Source organism: Fusarium pseudograminearum, chromosome 3 (assembly GCF_000303195.2).
Source record: "Fusarium pseudograminearum CS3096 chromosome 3, whole genome shotgun sequence".
In the NCBI taxonomy this organism is placed as follows: domain Eukaryota; kingdom Fungi; phylum Ascomycota; class Sordariomycetes; order Hypocreales; family Nectriaceae; genus Fusarium; species Fusarium pseudograminearum.
Genome location: NC_031953.1, coordinates 2,469,356 through 2,494,997, shown reverse-complemented (window position 1 = coordinate 2,494,997; position 25,642 = coordinate 2,469,356). Strand labels below are relative to the sequence as shown.

The 25,642-nt window shown below is 49.8% G+C and overlaps 7 protein-coding genes across 7 annotated transcripts, besides 4 other annotated features; 4 read left to right on the top strand and 3 right to left on the bottom strand.

The window, feature by feature from the left end:
• Positions 1-1,413: 1,413 nt before the first annotated feature.
• FPSE_03496 (uncharacterized protein) lies at positions 1,414-2,740 on the bottom strand (the record flags this gene model as incomplete). The annotated part of the gene is made up of 2 exons (XM_009256615.1): positions 1,414-2,078; positions 2,137-2,740. The coding sequence occupies 2 exons, from the start codon at positions 2,738-2,740 to the stop codon at positions 1,414-1,416; spliced, it is 1,269 nt and encodes a 422-aa protein (XP_009254890.1).
• Positions 2,741-3,377: 637 nt separating this feature from the next.
• Positions 3,378-3,407: a microsatellite.
• A 1,206-nt stretch (positions 3,408-4,613) lies between these two features.
• Positions 4,614-5,816, top strand: FPSE_03497 (uncharacterized protein; the record flags this gene model as incomplete). The annotated part of the gene is made up of 1 exon (XM_009256616.1): positions 4,614-5,816. One exon carries the CDS (start codon positions 4,614-4,616, stop codon positions 5,814-5,816), a length of 1,203 nt encoding a protein of 400 aa, XP_009254891.1.
• A 53-nt stretch (positions 5,817-5,869) lies between these two features.
• Positions 5,870-6,527, bottom strand: FPSE_03498 (uncharacterized protein; the record flags this gene model as incomplete). Its single annotated transcript, XM_009256617.1, has 2 exons — positions 5,870-6,048; positions 6,104-6,527. The coding sequence occupies 2 exons, from the start codon at positions 6,525-6,527 to the stop codon at positions 5,870-5,872; spliced, it is 603 nt and encodes a 200-aa protein (XP_009254892.1).
• Positions 6,528-6,858: 331 nt separating this feature from the next.
• FPSE_03499 (uncharacterized protein) lies at positions 6,859-13,165 on the top strand (the record flags this gene model as incomplete). The annotated part of the gene is made up of 2 exons (XM_009256618.1): positions 6,859-9,965; positions 10,024-13,165. The coding sequence occupies 2 exons, from the start codon at positions 6,859-6,861 to the stop codon at positions 13,163-13,165; spliced, it is 6,249 nt and encodes a 2,082-aa protein (XP_009254893.1).
• Positions 13,166-14,946: 1,781 nt separating this feature from the next.
• Positions 14,947-14,997: a repeat region.
• Positions 14,998-15,448: 451 nt separating this feature from the next.
• Positions 15,449-15,479: a repeat region.
• Positions 15,480-16,245: 766 nt separating this feature from the next.
• Positions 16,246-16,277: a microsatellite.
• A 1,424-nt stretch (positions 16,278-17,701) lies between these two features.
• On the top strand, positions 17,702-20,972 carry FPSE_03500 (uncharacterized protein; the record flags this gene model as incomplete). Its single annotated transcript, XM_009256619.1, has 2 exons — positions 17,702-18,765; positions 18,815-20,972. The coding sequence occupies 2 exons, from the start codon at positions 17,702-17,704 to the stop codon at positions 20,970-20,972; spliced, it is 3,222 nt and encodes a 1,073-aa protein (XP_009254894.1).
• A 607-nt stretch (positions 20,973-21,579) lies between these two features.
• FPSE_03501 (uncharacterized protein) lies at positions 21,580-23,550 on the bottom strand (the record flags this gene model as incomplete). Its single annotated transcript, XM_009256620.1, has 1 exon — positions 21,580-23,550. The coding sequence occupies one exon, from the start codon at positions 23,548-23,550 to the stop codon at positions 21,580-21,582; it is 1,971 nt and encodes a 656-aa protein (XP_009254895.1).
• A 633-nt stretch (positions 23,551-24,183) lies between these two features.
• On the top strand, positions 24,184-25,006 carry FPSE_03502 (uncharacterized protein; the record flags this gene model as incomplete). The annotated part of the gene is made up of 3 exons (XM_009256621.1): positions 24,184-24,261; positions 24,325-24,388; positions 24,444-25,006. The coding sequence occupies 3 exons, from the start codon at positions 24,184-24,186 to the stop codon at positions 25,004-25,006; spliced, it is 705 nt and encodes a 234-aa protein (XP_009254896.1).
• Positions 25,007-25,642: the final 636 nt, after the last annotated feature.

Genomic DNA, 25,642 nt, shown 5'->3' with positions numbered 1-25,642 from the left:
GGAGCGAAGGAGGGGCGTGTATAGAAAGGAATATCATCGACCATACGACACTCAACACCACACAGCAAACATTGGGACAAGTCACGATACGGATGAAACGGGTGGAGGTGTGGAATAAGACAACTGTCGATGTAGTTATCAAAAGAAAATAGAAATTCAATATACTCTAATATAATATTGACAAACACAGAGAGACGAATACTCCAAGAGGTCTCCCACTGATCGGCATTCTTACCCAACTTTCGAGTTGCAGAACCTAAGGACGCAGAAGACCTCTTCGCCTGCTATACGTTCTGTGAAATAAGACATCTGCAGGAAACAATTTATTTCCTCTTCAGGGCACTCAGTCTTTTCATCAATTCCAGCATTCTGTTCGCATTTAGCCTAAACACTTCAAGAACCATCTCAAATTTCACCCCCATCTCTTATATCCCGGCCAATAGAACTCGTGACCTCCAAGACTCAATGGAGCACCAATGGGCAACAAGCGCTTGTAACGACAGTTTGTGCAGTTCAACAACGTTAGGGGGTGTAGCAAAGACCAATTCAGGTGCAGAATAATTAGTTTCTCACTGACTAGCTCAGTCATGATGAATAGCTGTTCCCAAAGGTAAATAGAGACTTGCATACCGTCTTCGTGAGAGATGGGTGCACAGGCTGTAGTCGGACTCTTGACTACAGTCATGAGGCTCAAATGCATGGGTTCGTAGTCCAGCCCGTCGACTCTGTTAAAACAAAATATCTGTTTCTTTTCATTGTCTAGTTTTCCCTTTCTTGTTGTTTAATCTGCATCTATATATAGAGTAGTCCCCTAACTCCTGTTTGGGGCGCGTCCAAGCTGAACACCATAAAGAATGGCATGCATGTTTCTTTTCTTCTCCCTCATTTGCATTCGTCGCGTACAAAGCTCAATCGGCGACGCAAACCAAATCCAAAGGGCTATCTTATCTGGGTATCGATGCAGTCATTCGTTCTTAGTTGCTCCATCTATGTTGTATAGCTGCTAAAATGTTTTTCGTGCTTTCTCTTTCGGGGTCTATAATGACCCTGTATCCCTACATCCGCTCCAAGTCAATTTCTGTCACAGCAGGATTCTTTAATCCCGTGAGAAGAACAATAAAAAGAGGTGTGCACTCGTTATGTATATACGCATGCAAATGCTGTTGGTGCTTCTCGCCCGTCAGGTCAACAGCCACCAGCTATTGCTGTATTCCCATCTCACACTCCCTGACTAGGTAGTCGCTCTTCAGTTCAGCTCGCCTAGCCAGACTCCACTGACCAGCAGCTAAACCTTAGACGTTAACAAGGTCGGCTTCGGCGTGCTAGAGGAGCAAAGAATGAGAATAAAAATGCAGCACGCGGCTACAATCAACATCAAATCGAGATTTGCTTTGTTGTTAAGCTTCCTCCATTCTAATGCTTGTTTCTGTTCCTGAGACCGTCGCCATGGTCTTGGTTGCTGTTTGATTTCAAGTTATGAGCGTGATCATGGGTCGATTCTGCTTCTGCGTCGGACGCGTCCTCCTCTGTCTCTGGGGGTAGAACTACAGTACCGGGAATGAAGTCGTCAAACCTGGCCTTGGAAGTTGCCTCCTTTGGTGAGAATCGGATGCGAACCCTTCGCACGCCGCGTACCTTGCCACCTACTTGTGTTCGCACTGCATCTTCGACCTGCTGTGTGGTGTCGACAGACCAAGCTCCGGGCACTGTCATCTCAAGGTCGACGAGGTAATTCTGGCCTGATTTGATGCCGCTCACTTCACAAAGGGCGACCTCATGCCCTTCTGCCACATTTTTCAACGCCTTGTGTGCATGTTTTGACACCGAAGACTTTATATCATCATCAATACCTTGGTCCGCCAGTTCACGAAAAGCAGAAACCGTGTTTCCAGCACCAGCTTGAACAACCATGATTGAGATGAGGAGGCCACCGACGGGGTCCAACCACGCTGCGTTTTCCATCATGTTGGCTCCAATGATAGCAGCCAAAGTGACAAAGCCCGTCAAACTATCGACTCGATGATGGATGGCATTTGATGCGAGAACCGAAGATCTGCGTTCGCGCGCAACCTTCATTGCTGCGATTGGTCAATTTCCGTTCTTCAATACAGCCGGTCTCATGTGGACAAAACTTACTCGCATGATATAGCCATTCCTTAATCAGGATGGTTCCTGCCGCGAGCCAAGCTGCGTGCATGCTTGGAATACCAAGTGCTGCGGCTCCATGAGAATGGCTATGTCCGTGTCCGGCGTGCGTGAGGATCTCATGTGCTGCTTCAGGGTAAAAGTGACCGTAGAGACTGATACCGCTGTCCCAGCCCATGTATAAACCTCCAAACAACAACATGCTTGAAACACCCAATGAACCTAAACTCTCAACCTTGCCAAAGCCCATAGGGAACCTGTCTGTTGGTGGCTTCAGACTCCATGTGACCGTGGCGAGCGTCAAGATATCGGATGCAAGATCGGTGATGCTGTGCCAGGCGTCTGCAGTCATAGCTTTTGAGTTGAAAGCATATCCACCGGCAAATTTGGCAATTGCCATGCCCAAGTTGGAGACCAAGCCGATGCGAGTGATTCGGACGCCCGGGTCGTCCTTGTTGCCCGATGTTAGGTAGGCGTTGTCGTGATGGTGATGGTGACCCCCTAAAATGCCATGGCTATGGCTATGGCTTTGGTCATGTTGATGGCCATCCTTCTGGTCGCGACCTGAGTCGGTATGCGATCGTACCTGGGACATTGAAGCTTCAACAAGAGATGGCGTCGATTGAAGTCTGGTGCGAAAAGATGCTAGATGCGGTAGAGAGTTTGTTGAAGGACGAGCAAAGGAGATGGTATTTGGCGACGCTTGGTGGTGGGTCGAGAGCTTAGACGAGGCTGCCAGGTATGCACAAGTTGATAGTGCAGCGACGATGGAAGCGCGTAAACGGCGAGGACAAGCGACGTGGGGAAGGCGAGGGCCAGTATTTGAACGCAGAAGAAGCATCTGGCCACGACATGTATTTTGAGGAGAGACACGGAGGACATTAGGGTGTCTTGGATGCCCCCACGAGGCAAAGCCACGGTTGCGACTGCTAGTATTGTGAGCGCTGCGACATTGCGCTGTGGCTATTGGCGACGTCACTCCCACTACCAATCGTCCTATATTTCCGCCTGCACCTGTGCCTGTGCCTGCGCCTGCGCCTACGCCTGGCCCCATGGGACGCCCGGCCTGCGGGAGACTCATATATCCGAGATTGGAGGGTTTCCGTAAAGTGGGAGAAGAGCCGGCTTCCAGTGGATAATTGATTGCGTGTAAAAGTTATATATCGTTGCGTCGTTGCGTTGCACAGCTGAGAAAAAGAGAAAGAAAGAAGGAAAGGAGAGACAATACAGAATTGGTGCTGTTGTTGTTGTTGTTGTTGTTGGCGTTGACGTTATGCCCGTTAACGGAGTTTCAAGTTTCGGAATTGGTTCAATAAGCCGATTTGGCTCGGTCGAATGCGGATCAAACAGCTCGGAGTATTTGATCAATAAATTGAGTTGAATTGAGTTGCGTCGGAGGGAAAGGCGGAAGAAATAACAGAATCGAGATTATCAAGATTATCAGCTCAGACAGCTCACAGCCTTAAACTCCACTGACTGATAATAAAAAAGTTGATTGCGGCAATTAGTAGAGAAAGAGAGAAAGAAACGACACCCATTGAGACAAGACAAGGCCAAATACAGCCCAGTCCAGTCAAGTAAAGTGAACCCACTATCTACGACATCCTCGCCTGATATGGTATCCAAACGTTCCGGTCTCCGGAATTGCCCTTGACCGCTGAGGTAGATCTTTAGTCAGGTCCTATCGATTGCCAAGTTTCTTGCAGCTTAACTTTAGGTACAGAGCATAAACTTAGACTGTGTCTATCGTTTAAGCTCAGCTCTGTTGTGTTCTTTCAAATGCCTAGGTGTCAATGCTCTATTCGGATAGTTCAGTCAAGTCCTCTGATTCTTTGTATTTTACGAATGTACTAGGTACTAGTCATTGCTCCCATTAATTACCTACCTAGGTACCTAGGTACTAAAGCTGGCTCAATGTCACAACAATCCTCTATCATTACGTCTGATTCGGAATGTGGGGGAGGAATTGACCACCTCTAACCCAGTAGCTTCACACGTAGGTCTTCAAAGCGTAGAGGGCGCTCGGGCCATAAGCATAGCCAACTGTGCTTCCATCCCTACGTCTTTTCGGATCCTTCTAAGCCACAGGGATTCGTTGCTAGACTCTAGCCCGTCTACAATAGCAAGGCTGAGAAACGTCCCTGAAACCAATGACGCGCTCTCTGGCTAAGAATAATTAATCCCTGTCGCTAAATTGTGAAGCCATTCACTACCTCGTAACCGCTTCTTCAATTGCCTGTCCACGCCATTGACTTGTGTAATTTTGGTCCTACAGTCCAAACCCCGGATAACATTTCATCTTTACTGGCCAAAAGTCAGCTTGCGCCTCATCAGGTCCGCATTCCCCCAATCCTCCACGAGCAATTGGTAACAGCCTCGTCAGCAATTGAATATTGCACTACAACTGCGCCTTGGTTGTTACTAAATCGAGTAATCCTTGCTTCGACTCTGGAATAAACCCGGCCCCAATGAGCAAACCTCTGCTCAGGATCCCTTACACGGACCTTCCCTTGCCCTCAGTAATAGCACCGGCTTCAGCCTCTACCCTTCCCGGTGCCATTGCCGCGCTTCATCGCTTCTTCGTTGCTCCATCTCCGCGACATCTGCCCTCTTCGGCCGTTGTTCTCACAGGTGCAGGTCTGTCAGTTGCTTCTGGCCTAGCAGATTATCGAGGCGTCAAAGGCACTTACAAGGTCAACAAAACATATCGTCCCATCTATTACCCTGAGTTTCTCAAGAGTCATGAATCTCGAAAGAGGTATTGGGCTCGTAGCTTTCTAGGCTGGTCCAATCTACGAAAAGCATCACCGAATAGTGGACATTATGCTATAAGGGACTTGGGAGATTTGGGTCTAATACGAAGTGTTATTACTCAGAATGTTGACTCCTTTCACCCGAGGGCTCATCCTAATCTATCAACTCTAGAGTTACATGGGTATCTAAGGGCTGTTGTCTGCACCACCTGTAGGAACGAATTCTCCAGGAACGAGTTCCAAGAGAAGCTGGCCAGCCTCAACCCCCGATGGGCTGAGCTACTCAAGAAAGCCCTCGAGTCGGGGGCGCTAGATACTGAAGACCCAGTCGAACGTCGGTTCAAAGGCCTCAAGGTCAACCCCGACGGTGATGTTGACCTGCCGGACGCCCCCTACACAACTTTCAGATACCCGCCTTGTCCTAAATGCCTGTCTCACCCGCCAGAGAACTCAGACGGTCACAAACATGTTGTACAAGTCGACGCGGATGGGGCTTGGAAGCTTCCTAGTACAGCAGGCATTCTAAAGCCTGCTGTAGTCATGTTTGGCGAGAGTATCGACAGCCATGTCAAGAACGCGGCTGAAGAAGCCATCGATAATGCTGGAAAGCTGCTCGTGGTTGGCACCTCGCTTGCCACTTATTCGGCTTGGCGACTTGCCAAGCGAGCTCAGGATCGGGGCATGCCCATCGCTGTTATCAGCATGGGCGGTATCAGGGGCGAGGATAGGTTTTTTGCGGATATGGACCCGAACCAACGAGGCGAGCAGGGCGTAAGAGTCGCTTTGTCGACGGACGATCTCCTTCCTGCTCTTCTCTCCGCCCTGCGCAATGATGTGGCACCGGCAGAGGCACCAAGAAAGGCCTCGCTGCAAGCTTCCATCGCAAATCCCGGCATCTTCAAGGATATGCTTTCTTAGAATCCATACATCTGTACACTACTACCCAGCCATGAGTTTAGATCCATTTACATCTAAAAGAAGTTTTTGAAGCTTCCGCCTTTTGGCTTTGCTGGTGCAGCATGAGCAGGTTCCGTATTCTGCACTTCGGCAACTGGTGCTGCAGTTGCAGTTACGGTTGTAGGCTCAGTTCGCTCGGCCTTCTCCCGTTTCGCTTTGCGATTTGCTTCATCACGCTCAATGGCCTTGAGCACTGCAGATATCCATTAGTGACATGCCCCCCCTGATATCTTTAATGCTGTTCTTACTTTCTTCCCAATCCGCTTCCTTTCCAGGGTCGCCAGTGCCGAGTGCCTTCTCAACATCAACCGTTTCTCCCCGTTGGATCTTCTCGACAACCTCCCGCAAAGACGCAATCCTGGCCTCTGATTGTCGCATGTATCGATCAAAAGAATTTCGTAGCGCAATCATCTGTATCGACATTGATCCGATGAGAAGAAATATGACAATAAAGAACGTCGCCGGGTTCCATTCTCTCGATTTCTTCCTCAATTGACGGTTTTCTTTTCGCAAAGGCTTTGGTATAAGGGAACGCCAGAATTGGCCATCGGCAATGGTTACAGGGGCTGTGCTCGAGTATCGAATCCCGAATTTGGATACACGAGACGCTCTCAGTGCAAGCGCAGCTGCTCGAATCTGGCCTGGCCGAATCGGAAGTGTTCGTAGCGACATCTTTGTCGATTTGAAGCTGTTACAGTAAGTGATGTCGTTAGCTCAAACCCCAAAGAGTGATAAAGATTCTACCGAAAAGTTGAGAGCACGGGCCATTCGATCCGAGATCCGATAGTTGCCCCAGACAACCGCCGCTGTTTGCCAATTCCGGGGCTAGACTGGACTACGGATACCTAAACAGGGACTAAACCTAGGTACCTACCAATGATTAACCATTGCGGATTGTAGAATTGAAGCCTTTTGTTTTTTCAACATACGTATTATACCTCCATATAGGGAGCTTTTGGTTTTTCACGACGGTATGGTAACGAAATTACACACATAATATACAATGGCTTCACTACAAGCAAAGGCCGATGCGGTCAAGACGGCCCTGACGTCCACCTCAACATGCACAACAGCGACCGTTGTGACGCTCAAGGAGTTGTTATTACTGGACGCCGACAACTCAACCACGACATCAAAGACAGCGACAAACTCAAAGACGAAAAAGGCGGCGCCAGCCAAACAACAGCTACCTCCCAAAGACCGTGCTGCTCTCGCGACGCATGTCATCAACATTTGCATCAAGTCCTTAAACGAGGCTGCAAAACCATCGGTTCCCACGACTCCCAGCAAGCGACAAACATCTCAAAGCGACCTCAAGAACCCTTCTGCCCCCCGAAGACTACGCAGGTCCCTATCCGCGCCCTTGTCACCGCTACAGCCCCGAACCTTGAACCGAGTCGCTACTTCACCGAATGTCACATCAAAGGCAACATCACAACCACCACCGCAATCGACAGGATGTCTTGCAGTTGTGGAGTGCGCGCGCACCGCCTTTTCCTTCCTCCGATCAACTATTGGCTCCGTTCAGCCCACACAGACAGACTTTCAACTCGAGAATGGAATGTCAGCATTCATCGGCAAGCTTCTGACTCTGGGGTTCCAGGACCAAGCGCTGAAGGAACTGAGAATCTTGAAACGGAGACTGGATTCTGGGGTCAGCAAGACAACAAAACCTACATCAAGCGAGGGGCAAACAGCAGCTCAAGTTATTGCGGAATTACTCGACTATGGCGACAAGGTCCCCGTCAACTTGCTCCCCGTAGTCACAGGATGTCAGTTCCAAGTGCTACGATGGATTTCGCATTCCAAAAAGCCACACCATATCGAAGCAGCACTACCATTCCTTGAGGAATCTTATCTCTCTTCCCCTGTCACTCTGTATGAGAGACTGGGAGCTAAAGACAAAAAGGAAACCCAAAAGGCGGCTCGGCAACTGGCATCTTTGTCCCAGACGATTCTATCATTCGCACCCAGTGTGTCCAGCAAGGAGGACCAAGTCGCCACTGAAATACGATTGAGCCCTTCCCCCACTTCAGCTTTCAAGCTGCAAGTGCTGTGCTTTAAAGCTCAACTTAAGTGGTGGAAAATGGCTGGCCATCGCGGAAGCATCGACGACGACATACTCTCACCCTTTTCTCGCTGCGTACGCGCATATACTCGACGACATCCCTCTGCAAATGGACCAACGTATGACTTGATTGCTACATCATTCCAGCAACTTATGGATCTTATGGGATCTCAAAAGTCACAAGCCAAGACTTCGTCAGAATCACCCTTGACTTTGCTCTATCAGCTTATGGGAGTCGCAGCTCAAACGGATCGCCAATACGAAGCAGCATGCCAGTGGTTTCAAACACTGAAGGGCGTATTGAACCCTGATGAAGAATCAGCTATTCGCATATTCTCGGTCTCGGCTCGTCTCCTTGCTGCTTCACTAAAACAGTCCAAATACAATTCCGCTACGAAGGAGCTTGTGCAAGAAGTAACAGAGAGCTTGGAAGGCAGTTTGAGTGGCAATATTACTGATCTAAATGAATTGTTGGATAGCCTTTCACTGGCCCGACGATCAGCTGTTGGCCTACTTGTGAGCAATTCGAAAGACTCAAAGTCCAAAAACAACACAGTCATCACTATCATGCAACATCTCAAAACATTTATTACGAAATTCCCACGATTCGGTCGCCGCTGGCTAGGAGCTCCTCCTGGTAGGGATGCATCCACCAAGACCCTTCTGCAATTCGATCAACGACGAGAAACTCTGATGCAGACGATTAGCCAGATCATCGATGGCGCTTTGGTGGTTATCAATGGCGACATTCAAAACGACTCGACTTCATGGAAGCAAATGGACGAGGTTTTGTGGGATTGTAACAAATTAGTCGACAGTGTTCTCGACCCTGCAATTTCGATATCACGAACAGAACAGCTGAGCGGCTATTTTGTCAAGATATCAAGTCTTTACTTCGCACGGTACAATCAGCTACGCAAGGACCTTGGTAAATCCAAGCAAATCAATAAGGAGATTCTCCAATGCCTTAGTCGATCTATCGAGATAATTCAGGACCGGCCCATGGCACAGCAGGAAAAGGCCCAGATCTCAACAAAGCTAGAACTTTTTGCAGACCTGTGTAAGGCTGGGAACCGAAGCGACGAGGCAATCCGAACGTTGCGGTCAATCTGCACAAACATGATTGAAGATGGTGCCCTGGTGAAAGTCACAGCAGCCCTCGATTCGCAGCCTCCCAGTGTCGCTTGGAGCGCTGATGGAAAGGCAGGAACCTTGTCACGAACCCTTCGTTCAATTGCCAAACTTGATCAGTCATGGAACGACTGGGCTTTTTTCCTACAAGAAAATGAGCGAGCTGCAGTACTGGAGCATTTGATGCAGATTGTCGGCGATACGCCTTCCAAGGGAGAGCCGCTTAAATTACATGACCCGTCTGTACAGGCTCTTTTGAAGATATATACACCAGAACGCTTTCCAATCCGGCGCCTTCGAGTCTTACTTCACCTACTTTTCCAAGTTATTGGAGAAGAGAATGAGATGGAGCAGATCATCAAGTTGGTCGAAGAATCGACACAGCAGCTAGACAACGAGGCCTACGGCGAGGACAGCTCTCTGACCCGTTACATCCCTCACCTAAGGACACTGAAGAAGTCGGTATCAGCTTTGGCAGTTACTGACGCTCCTCTTCCCGTACCTGTACTGCGAGACGCCATCGCTTCTTGGAAATCAATGACCGAATCCTGCAAGTCAATAAGTGAACTCTACGAACAGATCGATAATCCAGATGGTCTCGTTTTGCACCTACAATCTGCCAGTCAATTTGCTAGCCTGCGAGGTGAGCATGGGCTACAACTCGAGATCTTGGAACTGTCGACACCTCTGTCTAAGATCCTCGCTGAACCGACATACAACAATGTAATTCTCAATCACACACTCCTCGCCTCCCAACATCTCAACATTGGTCATTTTGCCGAAGCAAAAGAGACACTCGATGCGACGAAGAAGCTGCTAGACCAAGCAGAAGGCGTCTCCCGTGGGCTGATTGCCGAATTCCATCTTACTCAAGCCGAGTACTATTCTGGCATCGGTGACATTGAAGAAGCGTAAGTTATTATTTCTGTCACAACATCATTACAAAGTGTTCATTCTAACTGCTCTTAGGAATTCCGCATTGGCGGCAGCTAAGGCTATCTACAGTGGATCTAGCTCATCATGGGCTCTGTCAAGATCCCAAGCTAACATGTCTATTGCTCTGAGCTCTTTCCTGGAATCGGTTCTCGCCTTGAAGCGTGGTCAAGTTCAGGAAGCTTTGATCAGCGTTAAATCGAGCGTTCGGGTCCTGTCTCATGACTGGTCCAAGATAGAAGCATCCGTATCCCAAAGTGTTATGGACGCTTCAACGACCAGTTTGGATAGTGTCAAGGCTGGTTCAAAACTCGGCCAAGTGATTGGGCCACGATTCTGGGCACTCGCATTTCCCCTTCTGCGAGGTCTTTTGCACGTTTCTTCCGTATACGCTCACCTTGGCATGTATCAAGAGACCGTTTACTATGCGGAATCCGCCCAGAAAATCGCAGAGACTACGGGCTCTCCACTCTATCGGGCACAAGTCCTGGCCTGGATAGGTTCTGTTTACCATCGTGCTGGGAAGCTGACAAAGGCCCTCGATTTTGGAAACGAGGCTTTCGAGGAGTTGCCAGAGGATATCTCGGCGTCTCGGGTCCGAGTTGCTTGCCAACTGGGCGGGTTATTCCGCGATACGGGTGACGAAGACAAGGCTCTCCAACTTCTTCAACTTGCCGAGGATACTGCCCAACGTCTCGGAGATCATGGTAAGGTACTGAGCATCCAGAACGAGGCTAAGAAGACAGCCCCCGTTGCTGCCAAAGCACGAGCTGCCGCAACTACACGCGCTACTCGCACTGCTGCCAGGACGACTCGAGCCAAAGCCGCCCCCGCTGCTGCTCCTGCCCCAGCGCCGAAGACTCGAAAGCGACAAGCAGCAACCAAGACTCAACCATCTGCTTTAGAAGTGTCCAAGTTGCCAAAGGACGCGTACCAGGCATCTTTGATGGCTTCGGTCATTTTGTCGCGAGCTCTGGGCTTCATCAGCCAGAAGGACTGGACTTCGGCTTTGTCAACTCTGGAGCTTGCTAAAGAACTGCCGAAACTGTTCGGTACTCTGTCTCAAGAACAAGTAGTGACTGCGATTTCTCTCATCGGCCACAGCACAGAGCAGATGATCCATGATCCCGTCTTCTCTGTTGTTCAGGATTCGACAATCTCTTTCCCAGCAGTCGCAGCTTCTGACAAGACGAGGCGCTCCGTAAGTCAGACGCCTCCTCGTAAGGGACGTGCTGCCGCAGCCACCGAGCGAAAGGGCTCAAAGGAGGCCAATGTTCCTGCATTCGCCGAAGCATTGAGACAAGCCCAAGAGCTTCTTCTCGAGGCCCACGCTTCGACTCTATCAACTGCTAATAGCACCATGGTACATCGCATCTCGGCTCTGCTTCAGAACACGGTCATTCTTCTTTCCGCCACCTCAACGACGCAGTCCAAGGTTCTCGCAGGCTCAGGATTTGCGACTTTCTCTGTTGATTTGGCTCGCAACGTCACCTGGAAGCGTGAGCAAAGTACACTGCAGAACAAAGAAGGCACCGAAACAGATGGCTCGGGGTCTGTCCAAACTTCGAGACGTGATAGCGTCGGACTCACAACTGAGATGGCTAAATTTCAAGAGGACTATATCGACTTGGTACCCCACAACTGGAGTGTATTCTCCGTCTCTTTAAGCGACAATCATCATGATTTGTGCATCACCAAATTCCAAGCGGGCCACAGTCCTTTCATTCTCCGACTACCGCTCGAGCGTGCCAATTCTCGAGATGCTGACTCCGAGATCTTCAATTTCGAGCATGGTAAGGAGGAGATGATGGAGATCATCCGGCTTGCCAATGAAACAAGCCACTCTGCTAGTCGCGACTTCAGTGTCAAGGGTGCAAAGTCTGCATGGTGGGCAGAGCGAGACGCATTGGATGGGCGACTCAAGGACCTTCTAGCCACGGTTGAGACGACTTGGTTGGGTGGTTTCAAGGGAATTTTCTCCCAACACGAACGCCGACCCGATCTCCTTGCACGCTTTCAAAAGAGCTTTGACCAGATCCTCGACAGCAATCTGCCTTCACGAAAACAGGGCCGAGGCAAAAAGCCAACAAAGACATCCAAGGTGTCTCTCGACCCCCGAGTGCTCGATCTCTTCATCGGGCTTGGCGATCCAACTGATCCAGACAGCGACTACGATGAGGCACTCAACGATCTGCTCTACTTTGTCGTCGACATTCTTCAGTTCCATGGAGAACGCAACGCTTACGATGAGATTGATTTTGATGCAATGGTGGTTGAGACATATGATGCACTACGTGGTTACTACAACGCTGTTAAGACGGGATCAGAACGCGCAGAAGACGCACATACTATTTTGGTATTAGACAAGGCTCTCCATGCTTTCCCTTGGGAGTCAATGCCATGCATGGAAGGCCTCGCAGTTTCACGAGTTCCTTCTCTCGCTTGCTTGAGGCAGCTTATCACGGAATCGCAGCCATTTGCAAACGACGATGATTCCGACGATGCGCCTGAAGGCCACTATGTCTCTGCCGATCGAGGAACTTATATCCTGAACCCCTCAACAGACTTGGTCAACACGCAGTCTACTTTCCAGCCAATCATGAAGGGTGTCAGAAATTGGAACGGAATTGTCAACCGCGCTCCCCAAGAGGCTGAGTTCGAAAAGGCCTTGTCAGACTCTGAGATTCTCCTTTACTTTGGTCACGGAAGCGGGGCGCAGTACATTCGAGCACGCGCGATTCGTCGTCTTGAGAAGTGCAAACCAGCAACATTCTTAATGGGTTGCAGTTCGGCATCGCTGACGGAAGCCGGAGAGTTTGAGAACTACGGCCCAGTGTGGAACTACATGATGGCCGGATGCCCGGCGGTTGTGGGCACACTATGGGACGTGACGGATAGGGACATTGATCGGTTCGCGGGCCGATCGTTTGAGGAATGGGGGTTGTTTCCCAAGGGCACGTTCAAAGAGGATAAGCGAGCCAAGGGCAAGAGTCGGGCCTCGGGCGAGGACGAGACTACGGCGAGTGAATCGGAGGAAGATGGGCAGGTAACACGGAACGTGTCACTAGCCGAGGCTGTTGCACGGTCCAGGGAGGCGTGCAGATTCAAGTATCTCAACGCCGCTGCGGTGGTACTCTATGGAATTCCTGTGTACATCAAGCACAAAGGTGACGAGTAAATAGGGGCGGAGGGTTAGACATTGGTTGGTTATTAAAGTTCGCTCACGGAGAATCTTTTTCTGATAGATTACAGGGACTAGGGGCGCAGCATAGCATGGCGCATTGTTGCATTTCCAGGCGTTTGGGTTATTACATAGAGTCCTGACTCGATTTAAGGTTAATGAAAGAATTGTGATCATCAATGGCAAAAATATGCTTGTGAATAAGAACCAAACAAGCCTTGTTGTTGTTGTGCCTGACCGTACATGCTGGCCAACCGTGCGTTATTGGTTTCTTTTTTACAACTTGTAGCTCAAGATTCAAAGACTCACGATTTCCTCAGGGTGATTGATAAATTGGTAGGACTGGTTGGCCACAACCGGGAGATATAATCTGCGTTTTATGCGGTGAGACATCGACAACAGTTTGATTGTTGCAGTCAAGATCGGACCAGTCGAAACGGACCGAGGCTCAGACTTGTAATACATAAATAGGTCTGACCGTGTAAGTGATAGCAGCTCGTGGTTGGCCCATCAAGTTGCCAGTTTGATATGCTGAGCTACCTACTTACTACAGGAATGCTACGACATCTTCCAGAAGGAGTGTAGGAGAGACAATCATTGCCACACTGAGACTCGAGTTCAGTCCAAATTGTCTTGATGGAGGGCAGCATAGGGTAACCTATAGGTACCGTTTGTTGGCAAAACTCAGTGCTCAGCCCAACATGGACGTTTGAGTTGAGGCACAGTCATCGGAGTAGGCATAGCTTATATTACCCTTTTTAGGAGCGATATAGTTAATTTTCCAGTTGGTAACTCGCATGGGACGTGGTAATCTAAACAATCACCTTGTAGGGCTTAGGCGAGCTGATGTGCAAGGAGCGCGCGTCTGAGATGATGACCTAATTTCCTTGATATTTGGACCGTTTACAATACCATGGAAGAGAAACCCCACGCGCCGATATTATCCCACTTATCCCACATACCGAACACATAGAGTACTGGCCTAAACCTGATGCTCTCCTCTCCGTTTTGGGCTTATACCAAGAACTATTGCACGAACTACTACCTGTTCTGTACACTACGTGTCCCTGACGCCTCTCCTCCTGATCAGCAAGATGCGGTGCGGCGCAAACACGCAAGCATAATAGCACAAGTAACATGGCAGTGCTGCGGGCGGACCATGGTATTGTTACGCCCGTCAAGGCGTAGAGCGAAAAGGACAGAATGGTTGATGGGACAAGAAAGAGAGAAGGAGATATCGGACCGGTACGGGTGGTGGTCATTTTAGTGTCTAAGAAAGATGCAAAACAACCCAGGCATGCGGCTTTGCGTAGGTACTAATATCTATGGTACAGGAGGCACTGTATGTCATTGACAATGGGTTACGAGGGATATGCATGTAGGTGTGTGAAAATAAAATGAGACGTGATGATGCTGAGGTTCGAGACCGGATCGTCAGTTCGATGTTACAGTACGATAACCATGCGTAACTGGTTATATGGCGATCATGTCTCCAAGCGACATCGTGACTAGCCCAGACAGACAGAGAAGAGTAACTCTACTCCATCCAGCCCTAACGTTGGAGATCCATTATCCATCATACATACATACATACTAGAGGGCGAGGAACTTTTGGCTCGGCAAGGGATCCATGTATTGAAGTGTCTGTGCAGAAGGGGATGATGGGAGAACCGTTATTTGTCTCGCGGATTTTAGTTTTTTTTCTTGACTCGCAACGGTCAAGGTATTGGGGATGTGTGATGTGCTATTTCAAGATGCATGCTGGCGGTTAAGGTTGGAGAGGAAAGGAGAGGAATGGAAAAGAAAAAAAGAGAAGAGAAGAGAAGAGACAGACGACGCCTCACTTGTGAGCTATGAACCAAGCAAGAAGCACATTCCGATTCGTCCAAGAGATTGAATACTACCGTGCATAGACTATGTTGCATAGTAGGTAGCAAATATGATAATGATAACAATGGCAATGGCAATGACGATGACGATGCCTTTGCTTTGTGTTCAGTTCCCCTATTGTCAACATTGGTGCATGTAACATAATGACACCTCGTTATTTTGGCTGTAAAGTCTAAAGTTGCTCTGTCCCAATCGCACTCGGAAGTTACCGCCAATTCAACAAGGATTGTCTATCCTTGCCAGGATAAACAACGAGATATCCCGCGGTCTGCTCAATTGGTGATTCCAAAGCAGAACTTAGTCCGCAGATCATCTATATTGCACCGCCAGTTTCATGGGTGATGCTAGACGAAGACACCTATTTCTCCGATGGGTATCATCGGGTATTAAAGAAGAAGAAGGAGGAGGGGAGGGAGGAGGAATCATGTCTAAATTAGGAGACAACAGCTGTTGAGGAGGGTACACAGGAACAGGAACATGTAGACAGCCAGGGGAGAGGCAGAGACATAGACAGAGTGCCTGTGCGGTAGTCGCAAGACTAGACCCTGGTAGGGTCCGGCATTTCTCAACTAGTTTCATGCAATCACATCTGCAGCAAGATCTCTTCCAAGCCAAGGCGGCCTCTTGTCTTGTTTGTTTGCACAGTCAGCCAGTCCCCCCAACCAGGTAGGCTTAGGTACATACAGTACGGAGTGAGCTATCAACGCCCTGCTTTTCCTTCGCTGCCTCAAAAGGCCCGGGGTCCTGGGTAGAACCAAGACTGGACTGTCACTTTTCAAGGGTCCCCCCTGGCCCGCTCGCGTTAGCCTTTTTCTATCCTGCCGCGCCTTGTCTCAGTGAACCTTGACAGCGTGACACCAAGCCTAACGGGGGAGTCCCGTTGGAGAACCTTTTTCAGTAGGTATGGAAAAAGATGACGATACGATGCGATGCGATGTTTGGGATGATCCGGATTCCGGTGGGATACCAGCTCAACAGCGGATAGTCCAGCCGAGACAGCCGCAATCAAATGATAGCATTGCCTGTTTTTGTGCGTCTTGCAAGGAAACAGATGCTTGAGACTCGTTTCTCCTCCAGTCGTATTCAAGAATATTGCACGTTCATATGAACATCATAATATGCCCCGAGTGTCGTTAGTTCTGTGCACGTTGGGTAGCCTCTAGCCCTGTGGAGATATTCCGCGTCCCGTGCTCTGCTGTGCTGTGCTGTGCTGTGCCGTTTTGACGTCCGAGAGGCTCATTGGGCGGAGGTTCCTCGTTTGGACAGTTGGTATGATTGCTGTGATTCTGTAATTCAATGGTAAAAAGCCAAGAACTGACGGGAAGAGTAGAAAAGGAGACAAGGAGATGAATTCGTTAATCTCAATCCATCTTTTTCCCGGGTGGAGGCTAATAACCTAGGTAAGCTCAATGGCGGTTACATCAGATAATACATTAGTAGAGTAAGTAGGTATACTTACTTGGACAGCAGCGTCGACTATTACACATGACAAGGACTACCACGTCACGAATTGAACTGCTGTACGTAGGGATCCCTACCAAGGTATCCGTATGCACGCGTCCACCGTGCTTTCGACAGCTCCACCATGTCTTAGTAGTATTGTAGGTACCTACCTACCTACCTACACATGGTTTTGACATGTTCGCTACTACTATTCCGACTAGACATGCTTGCTAGACATGACATGGAAGAGAGATATAATAAGAGATGAGACCAAAAAAATAAAATGTGACAGCCCCAATTCAATCCAATCGAGACTTGATCCAATAGACTACAGCCTCTTTGTCCCTTGGAGTCCAAGACTGTCTTCCATGTCTACAACAGTTTACTAGTCTACCCCACAGTCGCACCCCCTGGGCCGTGCACTATAACATGCCTCTCTAGGTGTCTACTAACCCGCCAACCTAGTACTTAGTACCTAACCGACCTATCGTGATCACTGCTTCTGCAATCCTGGGTGCCTACTTAACGACAAAAGGTAAACGGTCCCACCCTCCTCGACGTTGGTCTTGGACCCCCAGCTTCCACGACTCAATCCTTTTCCCTTCCGCCCAAAGAGCCCCGTCGACTCTTCAAAACCCAGGTCCGATTCTCCTTCTCGCATCCCTCCTTTGCGGACAACAACGACCGTTCAATTCCCAACTACCCGAATAGGCGAGCCACCATTCGTCCTTGCGAAACGCTGAGCCGCGACCTAAATCGATACATACCAAATCCCACTGTAAGAAAGGACTTCAGCCTCCGTGACGGTTCTAAACTCTCCGTTTCCCGCCAACAACTCCTTCGCCCCAGTCGGGGCGCAGATTGTCCCCAGCTCCAGTGCGGGGAGCCACTGACAACATACGTACCCGTTACTTTTTCTCCATAAACTCCCCGGACGACTTCGGGTCACCTCAACTCAACGGTCCTGCGCTGCAGCAGCAACGTTTTGAGCTGCACAACAGCTGTACGGATACCTGCCAACGTCTTTGCCTTGGTAAAACATTGGTTTTTGTTTTACACCGTTGGACCATCAAACCGTCCTCAATCCAGACGTTCCGCACTGCTACCATCACCACGGTCCGATACATTTGTTTCCCATCGCCGAATTTCTCGGCCTCGGAAGCCTCCGCGTCGCAACCTCTGTAGCTGTCTGGCAGAGTCATGTCCGGTCGTGCCGTTTTGAAACCTCAACATGCCCCGTCACCCTTCGATTCCGCCCCTCAACTCTATCGCGACGTTCCCGGATTGCACCCTGCGCCTTCTCCCTCTCACGGCGCCTTGATGGATACCTCACACTTCGACGATTTTTCCTTTGCGTACCAAGGTCTCCCCGACCAATCTCCTCTTGTCTCCCTTGCGGATCACGCACACGCATCGCAGTCTCCCACTCCGTTTCCTCAGCACCAAGCCATGTCCGGCCTTTCGCACGCTGGTCTGCCGTTCGGCGCTCTGCCTCCGGGCAACCGGAGCCAGAGCATCGAAGGTTCTGAAACTGGTCAAGGTCGCATCTCTCCCTCATCAAATGCCCTGGAAGACTCAAACGCCGATGAGTTCGGTCTGGCTTCCCGTAATCGTGCAGATGGAACAGACCTGGGCGGTAAGCACAAAGAAGACAAAGCTGATGCCACACCTGCATGGAGTGAACTTAAGACCAAGGCTGGTAAAGAAAGAAAACGCCTCCCGCTCGCTTGCATTGCATGCCGCCGAAAGAAGATCCGGTGTTCTGGCGAGAAACCCGCTTGCAAGCACTGTTTACGCTCACGCATCCCATGTGTCTACAAGGTTACGACCCGAAAGGCTGCACCTCGAACAGACTACATGGCCATGCTTGACAAGCGGTTGAAGCGTATGGAAGAGCGCATTATCAAGGTCATACCCAAGTCGGACCAAGAGGTCGCATCGTCCGTCACTCGTGCAGTGGTTAAGCCAGCCATACCAGGAACTGTGCCTTCAAATAAGTCAACCAAAAAGCGCGGTGCTGAGGAAGCTTTCGGACCTGATCTGGAGGCGTGGGCCAAGGCGCCTTCGAAGCCCAAGATTGACGGCGACGACAGGCCAAGTAGCTTACAAGTGCAAGAAACCGAGGAGAACAAATTGCAACATGAAGGCACCGATGCACTCCCATCCAAGGAGATACAGGAGCATCTCGCAGAAGTTTTCTTCGACAATGTCTATGGTCAATCTTATCATCTTTTACACAAGCCAAGCTACATGCGAAAGCTAAAGTAAGTTTCCATCAAATTTCACCCCATATACCCATCTAACTTTGTACAGAAATGGTACCTTGCCCCCAGTTCTTATCCTTACAGTGTGCGCTGTGGCAGCTCGTTTTACTTCGAATCCTCTAGTGAGTTCATCTGGGCCAGAGTTCTTACGCGGCGAAGAGTGGGCAACCCATGCTCGTGAGATTTGCACAAGACGATATGAATGGCCAAACCTTACCATCTTGACATGCTTACTCATTTTGGGCTTGCACGAATTTGGAACATGTCAAGGAGGCCGCAGCTGGGCTCTAGGTGGACAAGCCATTCGCATGGCATTCGCTCTTCAGTTACACAAAGATCTAGAGTATGATCCCTCGGGCCGTAACGGTGCCAAAAAGCAGCTTAGCTTCATCGACCGAGAGATACGACGACGAATAATGTGGGCTTGCTTCCTCATGGATCGCTTCAATTCTTCCGGGACAGATCGGCCCATGTTCGTCCGCGAAGATACCATTCAGATTCCACTACCAGTCAAAGAGAAATACTTTCAATTTGACATGCCTGCGCCAACAGAGATGTTGGATGGGCAGATACCTCACCCTGCTTCTCCCAACGACGGACAACTTGCCGATGCACGAGAGAACATGGGCGTAGCGGCTTATCTGGTTCGGGCCATTGCCTTGTGGGGAAGAATCATAACTTACTTGAGCCAAGGAGGAAAGGAACTGGACCCCAACCCAATGTGGGAAGATGAGTCTCAGTACATCAAGCATCTCAATGATGTTGTGAACCTCGAGGCTAGTCTGCCCCTGTCACTTCGATACTCTGTCGAGAATCTTGAAGTGCACAAGACAGAGAACACGGCAGGTCAATTTCTCTTTATGCATATCTGCCTACAGCACAACATCCTCTTCGTAAGTCGAGCCGCCATGTCCGCACGGAAGCAACAGGGCGCACACAACGACTTTTTCTCCGAGGCGAGCAAGAGAACATTCAATGCAGCAAATCGGATATCGGAGCTCCTTCGAGAAGCCGAACAACCACGATGTTTTGTCTCCGCCCCGTTTGCTGGATACTGCGCCTTCTCCTCGACGACAGTTCATATCTTGGGCATAATCTCCCTCAATCCCTCTATGAAGCCAGCAGCCGAGGCCAACTTGGCTACCAATGTCAAATATCTTACCAAGATGAAGAAGTATTGGGGCATGTTTCACTGGATGGTGGAAAATATTCGCACGCAGTATCGGAATGCTCTAGATGCTGTGAGAGCTGGCGAAAACGTCAACGAGCGCGCCACGCAGTCATCTTTTCTTCAATACGGCGACTGGTTCAATCGCTATCCACACGGTCTTTCTGACGCTGAATTTATGGATCCTGCTACTCATAAACGAAAGGATCTAGGGGCAGATGGTGTCCTCGAAGCAAAGCCCGAGTTGCAATCAGTAGAGGAATACTTCTCCACGCTTCCAACGCCGCAAAGCATCGAGCACAAGGATAGTATTCGAGCAGCGGCGCCAAAACGAAAGCAAGGAAACAAGAAACAAACGGGTATGTCGGTGCAGTCTGGCCAGCCTCTCGATCCTATGCAGGGTACAGACACCGATTCGGTCTCCGTGGGAGGTCAAGAACGCCGGTTTTCGGGTGCCTTGGGCCTCCAAACTACCGGCACGGCCGGCTTCAACCCTCTTGCAGTGTCCAACCCGCAGAACTCAGCCTTTAGCACCGCAATGTCACCCATGAGCCCCGCCAACATGACCGCCTTTTCTCACCACGGGCACACACCGACCTTCTTCCCACCCGAATTACTCGCTATGAATTTTGGCTCGGGCTCAAATACCAACATTGACCCTCTTGACCGTCAACTTGTTTTTGGCGGATACTCGGTGGATGTTGGTACCGGTCTGGGCAGTGGTCACGACATGATGACTGGTATGGGTTGGGATGCAGTTCCGGGTACTCAGCCGGATGAAGACTTGCAAGGTCGGCGGTCTAACATGAAAGCAGGCATGAATGGTCAAGGAGCTGGCATGGCAGATGGAGCAGGGCTATCTGGACCTGAAGCATCATCTGCCTGGTTCATGCCATTCAACATGGAGCCCCCAGAGATGGGCCAGGATCCTAGTTTCAATATGGGAGGTATCGATCCATTCACCGGCGTCTTTGGCACAGGAGGCAGCGGTTTGGCGACGCCAAATGCAATGGGCGGGCTACAGCAACAGGGTCCTTAGGAAGGGCTGCCTGGCAGATTAGCACATGCAACACGATGTTCTCAAAGGTCTCATCAACCAAAAATAAAGGTTGAGAGGTATTGACCCGTAGCTAGAATGGAAGGAATCTGCTTCAAGCAGAAATATAGTTTGGTCTGGCGTTATGAACCACGAGTGGTACGGTCTATGGAGGGGGTTATTTTACCATATTATTACGTCTTTATTGTTTCTGCGTTGGGTATCTTGGGAGAACCTTACTAGAGTTGGGGTTGGACATTGGCGAAGAGGCATATTGAAGTTCAAAGCGAACATTGTTGGGCATGTCATCTTACCATAGGGAAGGGGAATTTGTGTTTTCAGCATTTGAGATACCATCATACCCGTCATGTTCATTCAGAAATGAGCTGACATTCGTTTATCAAGAGATGAGATAATTCACATTAAGAATTCGACGTTTATTTGCATTAGACCAAGTTAAATTAAACATAAACTAAACATTCGTGCTTTTGTAATGTGACTGATCCTTCTATAAAGAAACCATACCTTGATATACAACATGGAACGCCTGGTCTTTTACTACTTTACTAGCGCAGTGGTATCTCACTCAAAATGTCCCCAAGAAAAACTCTTACTCTTCCGCTGCCGCGGCGGTTGAAGCATTCTTCTTGCCCTTGGACCTCTTACGCTTCTTTCTCTCACCCACATCACCAACCACGTTGTCCTCCTGGTCCCCGTCCTTCTTTTGCTTCTTCTGCTTGTCGCCCTTGCTTTGAATGACAGAGCCCCTGCCCTCATCGTCGGCAGTGGCCAAACGCTCGAATCCATAAGTAGGACCCTCGCGCTCAAACTCTCTGCCAAAGATGTCGCGGCGCCATTGTCGTAGACGGGCCTTCTTTCCTAGACGCTTCTTGTCTTTGCGCTTCTTCTCTTGGTCCCGGAAGGTAGCGAGCTTCTTGAGGCCAGCAAAGTCGTTGAGAGCGGCGTCAGACGGAGCGAGGAGGATATCCCGAGCGGTCATACCGAACGACTGGGGAGAAGTTTCGCGGTAGCGGAAAGGAGCATGGCTGGGCTTCTTAAGAAGAGCATGGTCAGAGAGCTCGAGTTTAGAGTCGACAAGGGCCTCGAGCTTGGTGCGCTCCTGGCGAGCCTGCTTCTGAGACTCCTTGCGGGCCTTCTTGTGGTCTGTCTTGCGCTTCTTGGAGGCTGGGCCATCTTCATCTTCGTCTTCTTCATCCTCTTCAGCAGCAGCATCCTCCTCAACGTCGCTTAGGGAAACCTTTGGCTTTTCTTCCTCATCCTCAAATTCAGGGATAATGTCCTTGATGTCAATATCGTCATCCCACTTGGGCTTCTTTAGCTTTGACTTCTTTCCGCTCTCCTCCTCTTGATCCGATGCAATAGCATCATCTTGTTGAGCATAGTAATCGTCACCGAATCGCTTCTTCATCTCATCCTCCCACTTGTCGTCCTCCCATGCGTCGTCAAGGAACTTAATCCACTCCTCATCAGTAAGATTCTTGCCTGCGTTGCCAGCTGTCCGCTTGATCTTGCGCAGCTTCTCCTGGGCTTCGTCAAGCTTGAGCTTCTTGAGACGAGCCTTCTCCTCTCGTCTTTCCTTCTTCTCCGCTTCTTTGCGCTCGCGTTCAAGCTCACGCTGACGCTTGCGCCCGGTCTTCTCCTCTCGCCTGACTGACTTGGCAGCGGCAACATCTCGAGCATAAGATCGAAGGAACTCGTTGCTTCGTTCTGGGTCCTCGAATCGCAAGTTGTATGCCTGTTCGAATTCATCGGCGCGGTCGTTGTCTTCATCCTCGTCGTCTGACTCAAAGGCTTTCCAGTTAGAACCATCCGGAGGAACCCAGGCGCGCGCGCTCATGAAATTTGACAAGTAAGTCTCGGGATTCTTGTCGGCGTTGGCAACATCGACTTCGGTGATAGTGAGGGCTGCCTTTCGAGAGGGATGAACTCCGTTTGAATCCACCTTGGCTGGTGCCTTTTTCTGCAGGAAGCCACCATCGTCGTCGTCGGAATCGTCTTCCGCGGCGGCGTGCATCTCAGCCACGATGGACTTTTTGAGAGCATCTTGTTCTTGGTTGTAGGACATGGGAACGTCGCCATCATCGTCTTCATCTTCGGCACCGATATCACCCCTCATGTACTTTTCTCGGTGGTAGTCCTTCAGGTATACTGGCTTGTCCTTCTTTTCCTTATTGGCAGTTGTCGCGGAGGGATCATCGGGCTGATAGAATGTGACATCCTTGTCATAGACTTTGGGGTCCTTGTTTCGGATGGCTTGGAGAGTAGCAGAGATTTGAGCGTCGAGATCCTCTGTAGCGAGGAAACCATCCTCATCTTCCTCTTCGTCGGATGAGGAAGAATCGTCGTCGTCGCTTTCAGGTTGCTTTCCAGTCTTCTTGAACTTTTCTTCCAGTCTTTGTCTCTCCTCTCTCTTCTTGTTGTGCTCGAAACGGCGCGCAAATTCTTCATTCACCTTGAAGTCGGACGCAGCAATAGCGGCACCTCCATCTTCGGATTCGGAGTCGCTATCGTCGAGCAGGTTGCGCTTGGAGTTTTTGGGTTCTTCTGTGGCTTTCGCCATGATGATTTTCGTGAGCCTCAAGGGCAATTGTATAAATTAGATGGGTGTGTTTTTGTTTCGCGCAGTGAAAGGGAGGGTGGAAGAAAAGACAGTATGAAGAGATGGCTATCTTCATCGACAAGACCAAGATCCAATGAGAGCTTGCTTGTACTTTCGTTAACTTTTTTTTCTGCCACTTCGAAATTTGGCGGGGAGCCGGACAACGGCCAAACATTAAGCCGAAGGACTTGCTTGGGAGCCCGTCAATGAGGGACCGCCTTTTTTTCTAACAGCTAGTGAGTCTTGGTCGCTGCAGTGGCAGCTGCATGTGGCTTCGTCATCAGGGAAGCTGGCCAACCAACGCCACTGAAAGTGCCCAAGAAACCGCCTGGATGGAACCCGCCGCTACCGCTACCGACTTCACCTCAACTGTGCTGTAACTCTACTTACTTCACTGACGTCGCGTCTTTATCTCCTCCACTCCAGGCAACTTTCATCAAGCCTACTCAACCATCGACATCTTCCCTGCCTGTTAGAACTCTCACTCCTACGCTACGTGTCCGTCTTTGGGAACGAAATTGCCTTTTCACTTGTCTACTCAGGCCTTGGCAAACCAACCCATCAGTTAACTCATCTCCGAGCGATCCCACGACAATGGCCGATTCCACCAACGCCCCCAAGCCAAGCAGTAGCGTCAAGCTGGTGCTTCTTGGTGAAGCTGCTGTCGGAAAGGTACGATATTTGCGACCGCTTGCTGCGAAACAAATCGTCAACATACTAATTGAGCTGCGATAGTCGTCTCTCGTATTGCGCTTCGTTAACAACGACTTCCAAGAAAACAAGGAGCCCACTATTGGTGGTATGTATATTCTTGCCATCTCCATGTATGCCATCACTGACGAGTGCATCGACAGCCGCCTTCTTGACTCAGAAATGCAATCTCCCAACAAGGACCATCAAGTTTGAGATTTGGGATACTGCCGGCCAAGAACGTTTTGCCTCGCTGGCTCCTATGTACTATCGAAACGCCCAGGCCGCCCTCGTCGTCTACGATCTCACCAAGCCCACATCCCTCATCAAAGCCAAGCACTGGGTTGCTGAGCTGCAACGACAGGCTTCTCCCGGTATCGTTATCGCACTGGTAGGTAACAAGCTGGATCTTACAGGCGACTCGTCCAGTGCCGCAGGTGCGGATGGGGAGGAGGGCGACGACTCTGGCGATGCCCGCAAAGTTCCCACGGAAGAGGCTCAGGCATACGCGGAGGAGGAGAGCTTACTGTTCTTCGAGACCAGTGCCAAGAGCGGACATAATGTTACCGAGGTGTTTACTGCCATCGCAAACGCTATACCTGAGACGTCGCTGAAGAGTGCGAGGGGAGCTAATGCATCAAATGCTGCCAGCCGGGGAGGTGAGGAGCAAAGAGTGAATCTTGGAGGTCCCAAGGATGCCGGCGCCAAGGATAGTTGCGCTTGCTAGACAAATTCGAATGGAGAACTGTTGGTGAGAGGATGAAGTGGGAGGTACAGACGACGAATCCTTTTCGTATTGTACGTGATTCTGCCCTTTTCCTGCGAGTCACTTGCTTGGGAATGATGCTGAAGAGAGCATCTGGGAGTTGATTTTGTGTTTTTCTTGTTACCACCTAGCAATGTTTTGTTGCGGCTCGAATGGACAATTGGCGGTCACGTTCATAACTCTTATGATTATAACACTGTTTGACTACCTACCTCTCGTGAAGATGTGCAGCTGGAGAATGAGGGAATGGGAGAAGAAGACAGTTGCGCAAGTGATCAGGTGGTATGTGTGTGTATCTCTCTCTGTATCTGTCCCTCCAAATCATACCTACCTTAGTACCTAGTGGCAATCACTGTTATATATACAGGACTTACAATGAAGGTTCCACAGGTCAATCAGATGCTTTTACAATCTACGCCATGCGATGCTATACGCCACGTGACTGCTCATAGTTTAGGTACTAAGGTTCCATCGATTATTGGAGGTACTTTGAGGCTTTCACTTTCAGGTCCACTCTTTTTTTCCGCGATTTTGAACCTCATCATAGCCCTGCCAGTTGCTGTTAGCCTTTGCGTCAGAGCAAAGTGAAGCAAACGG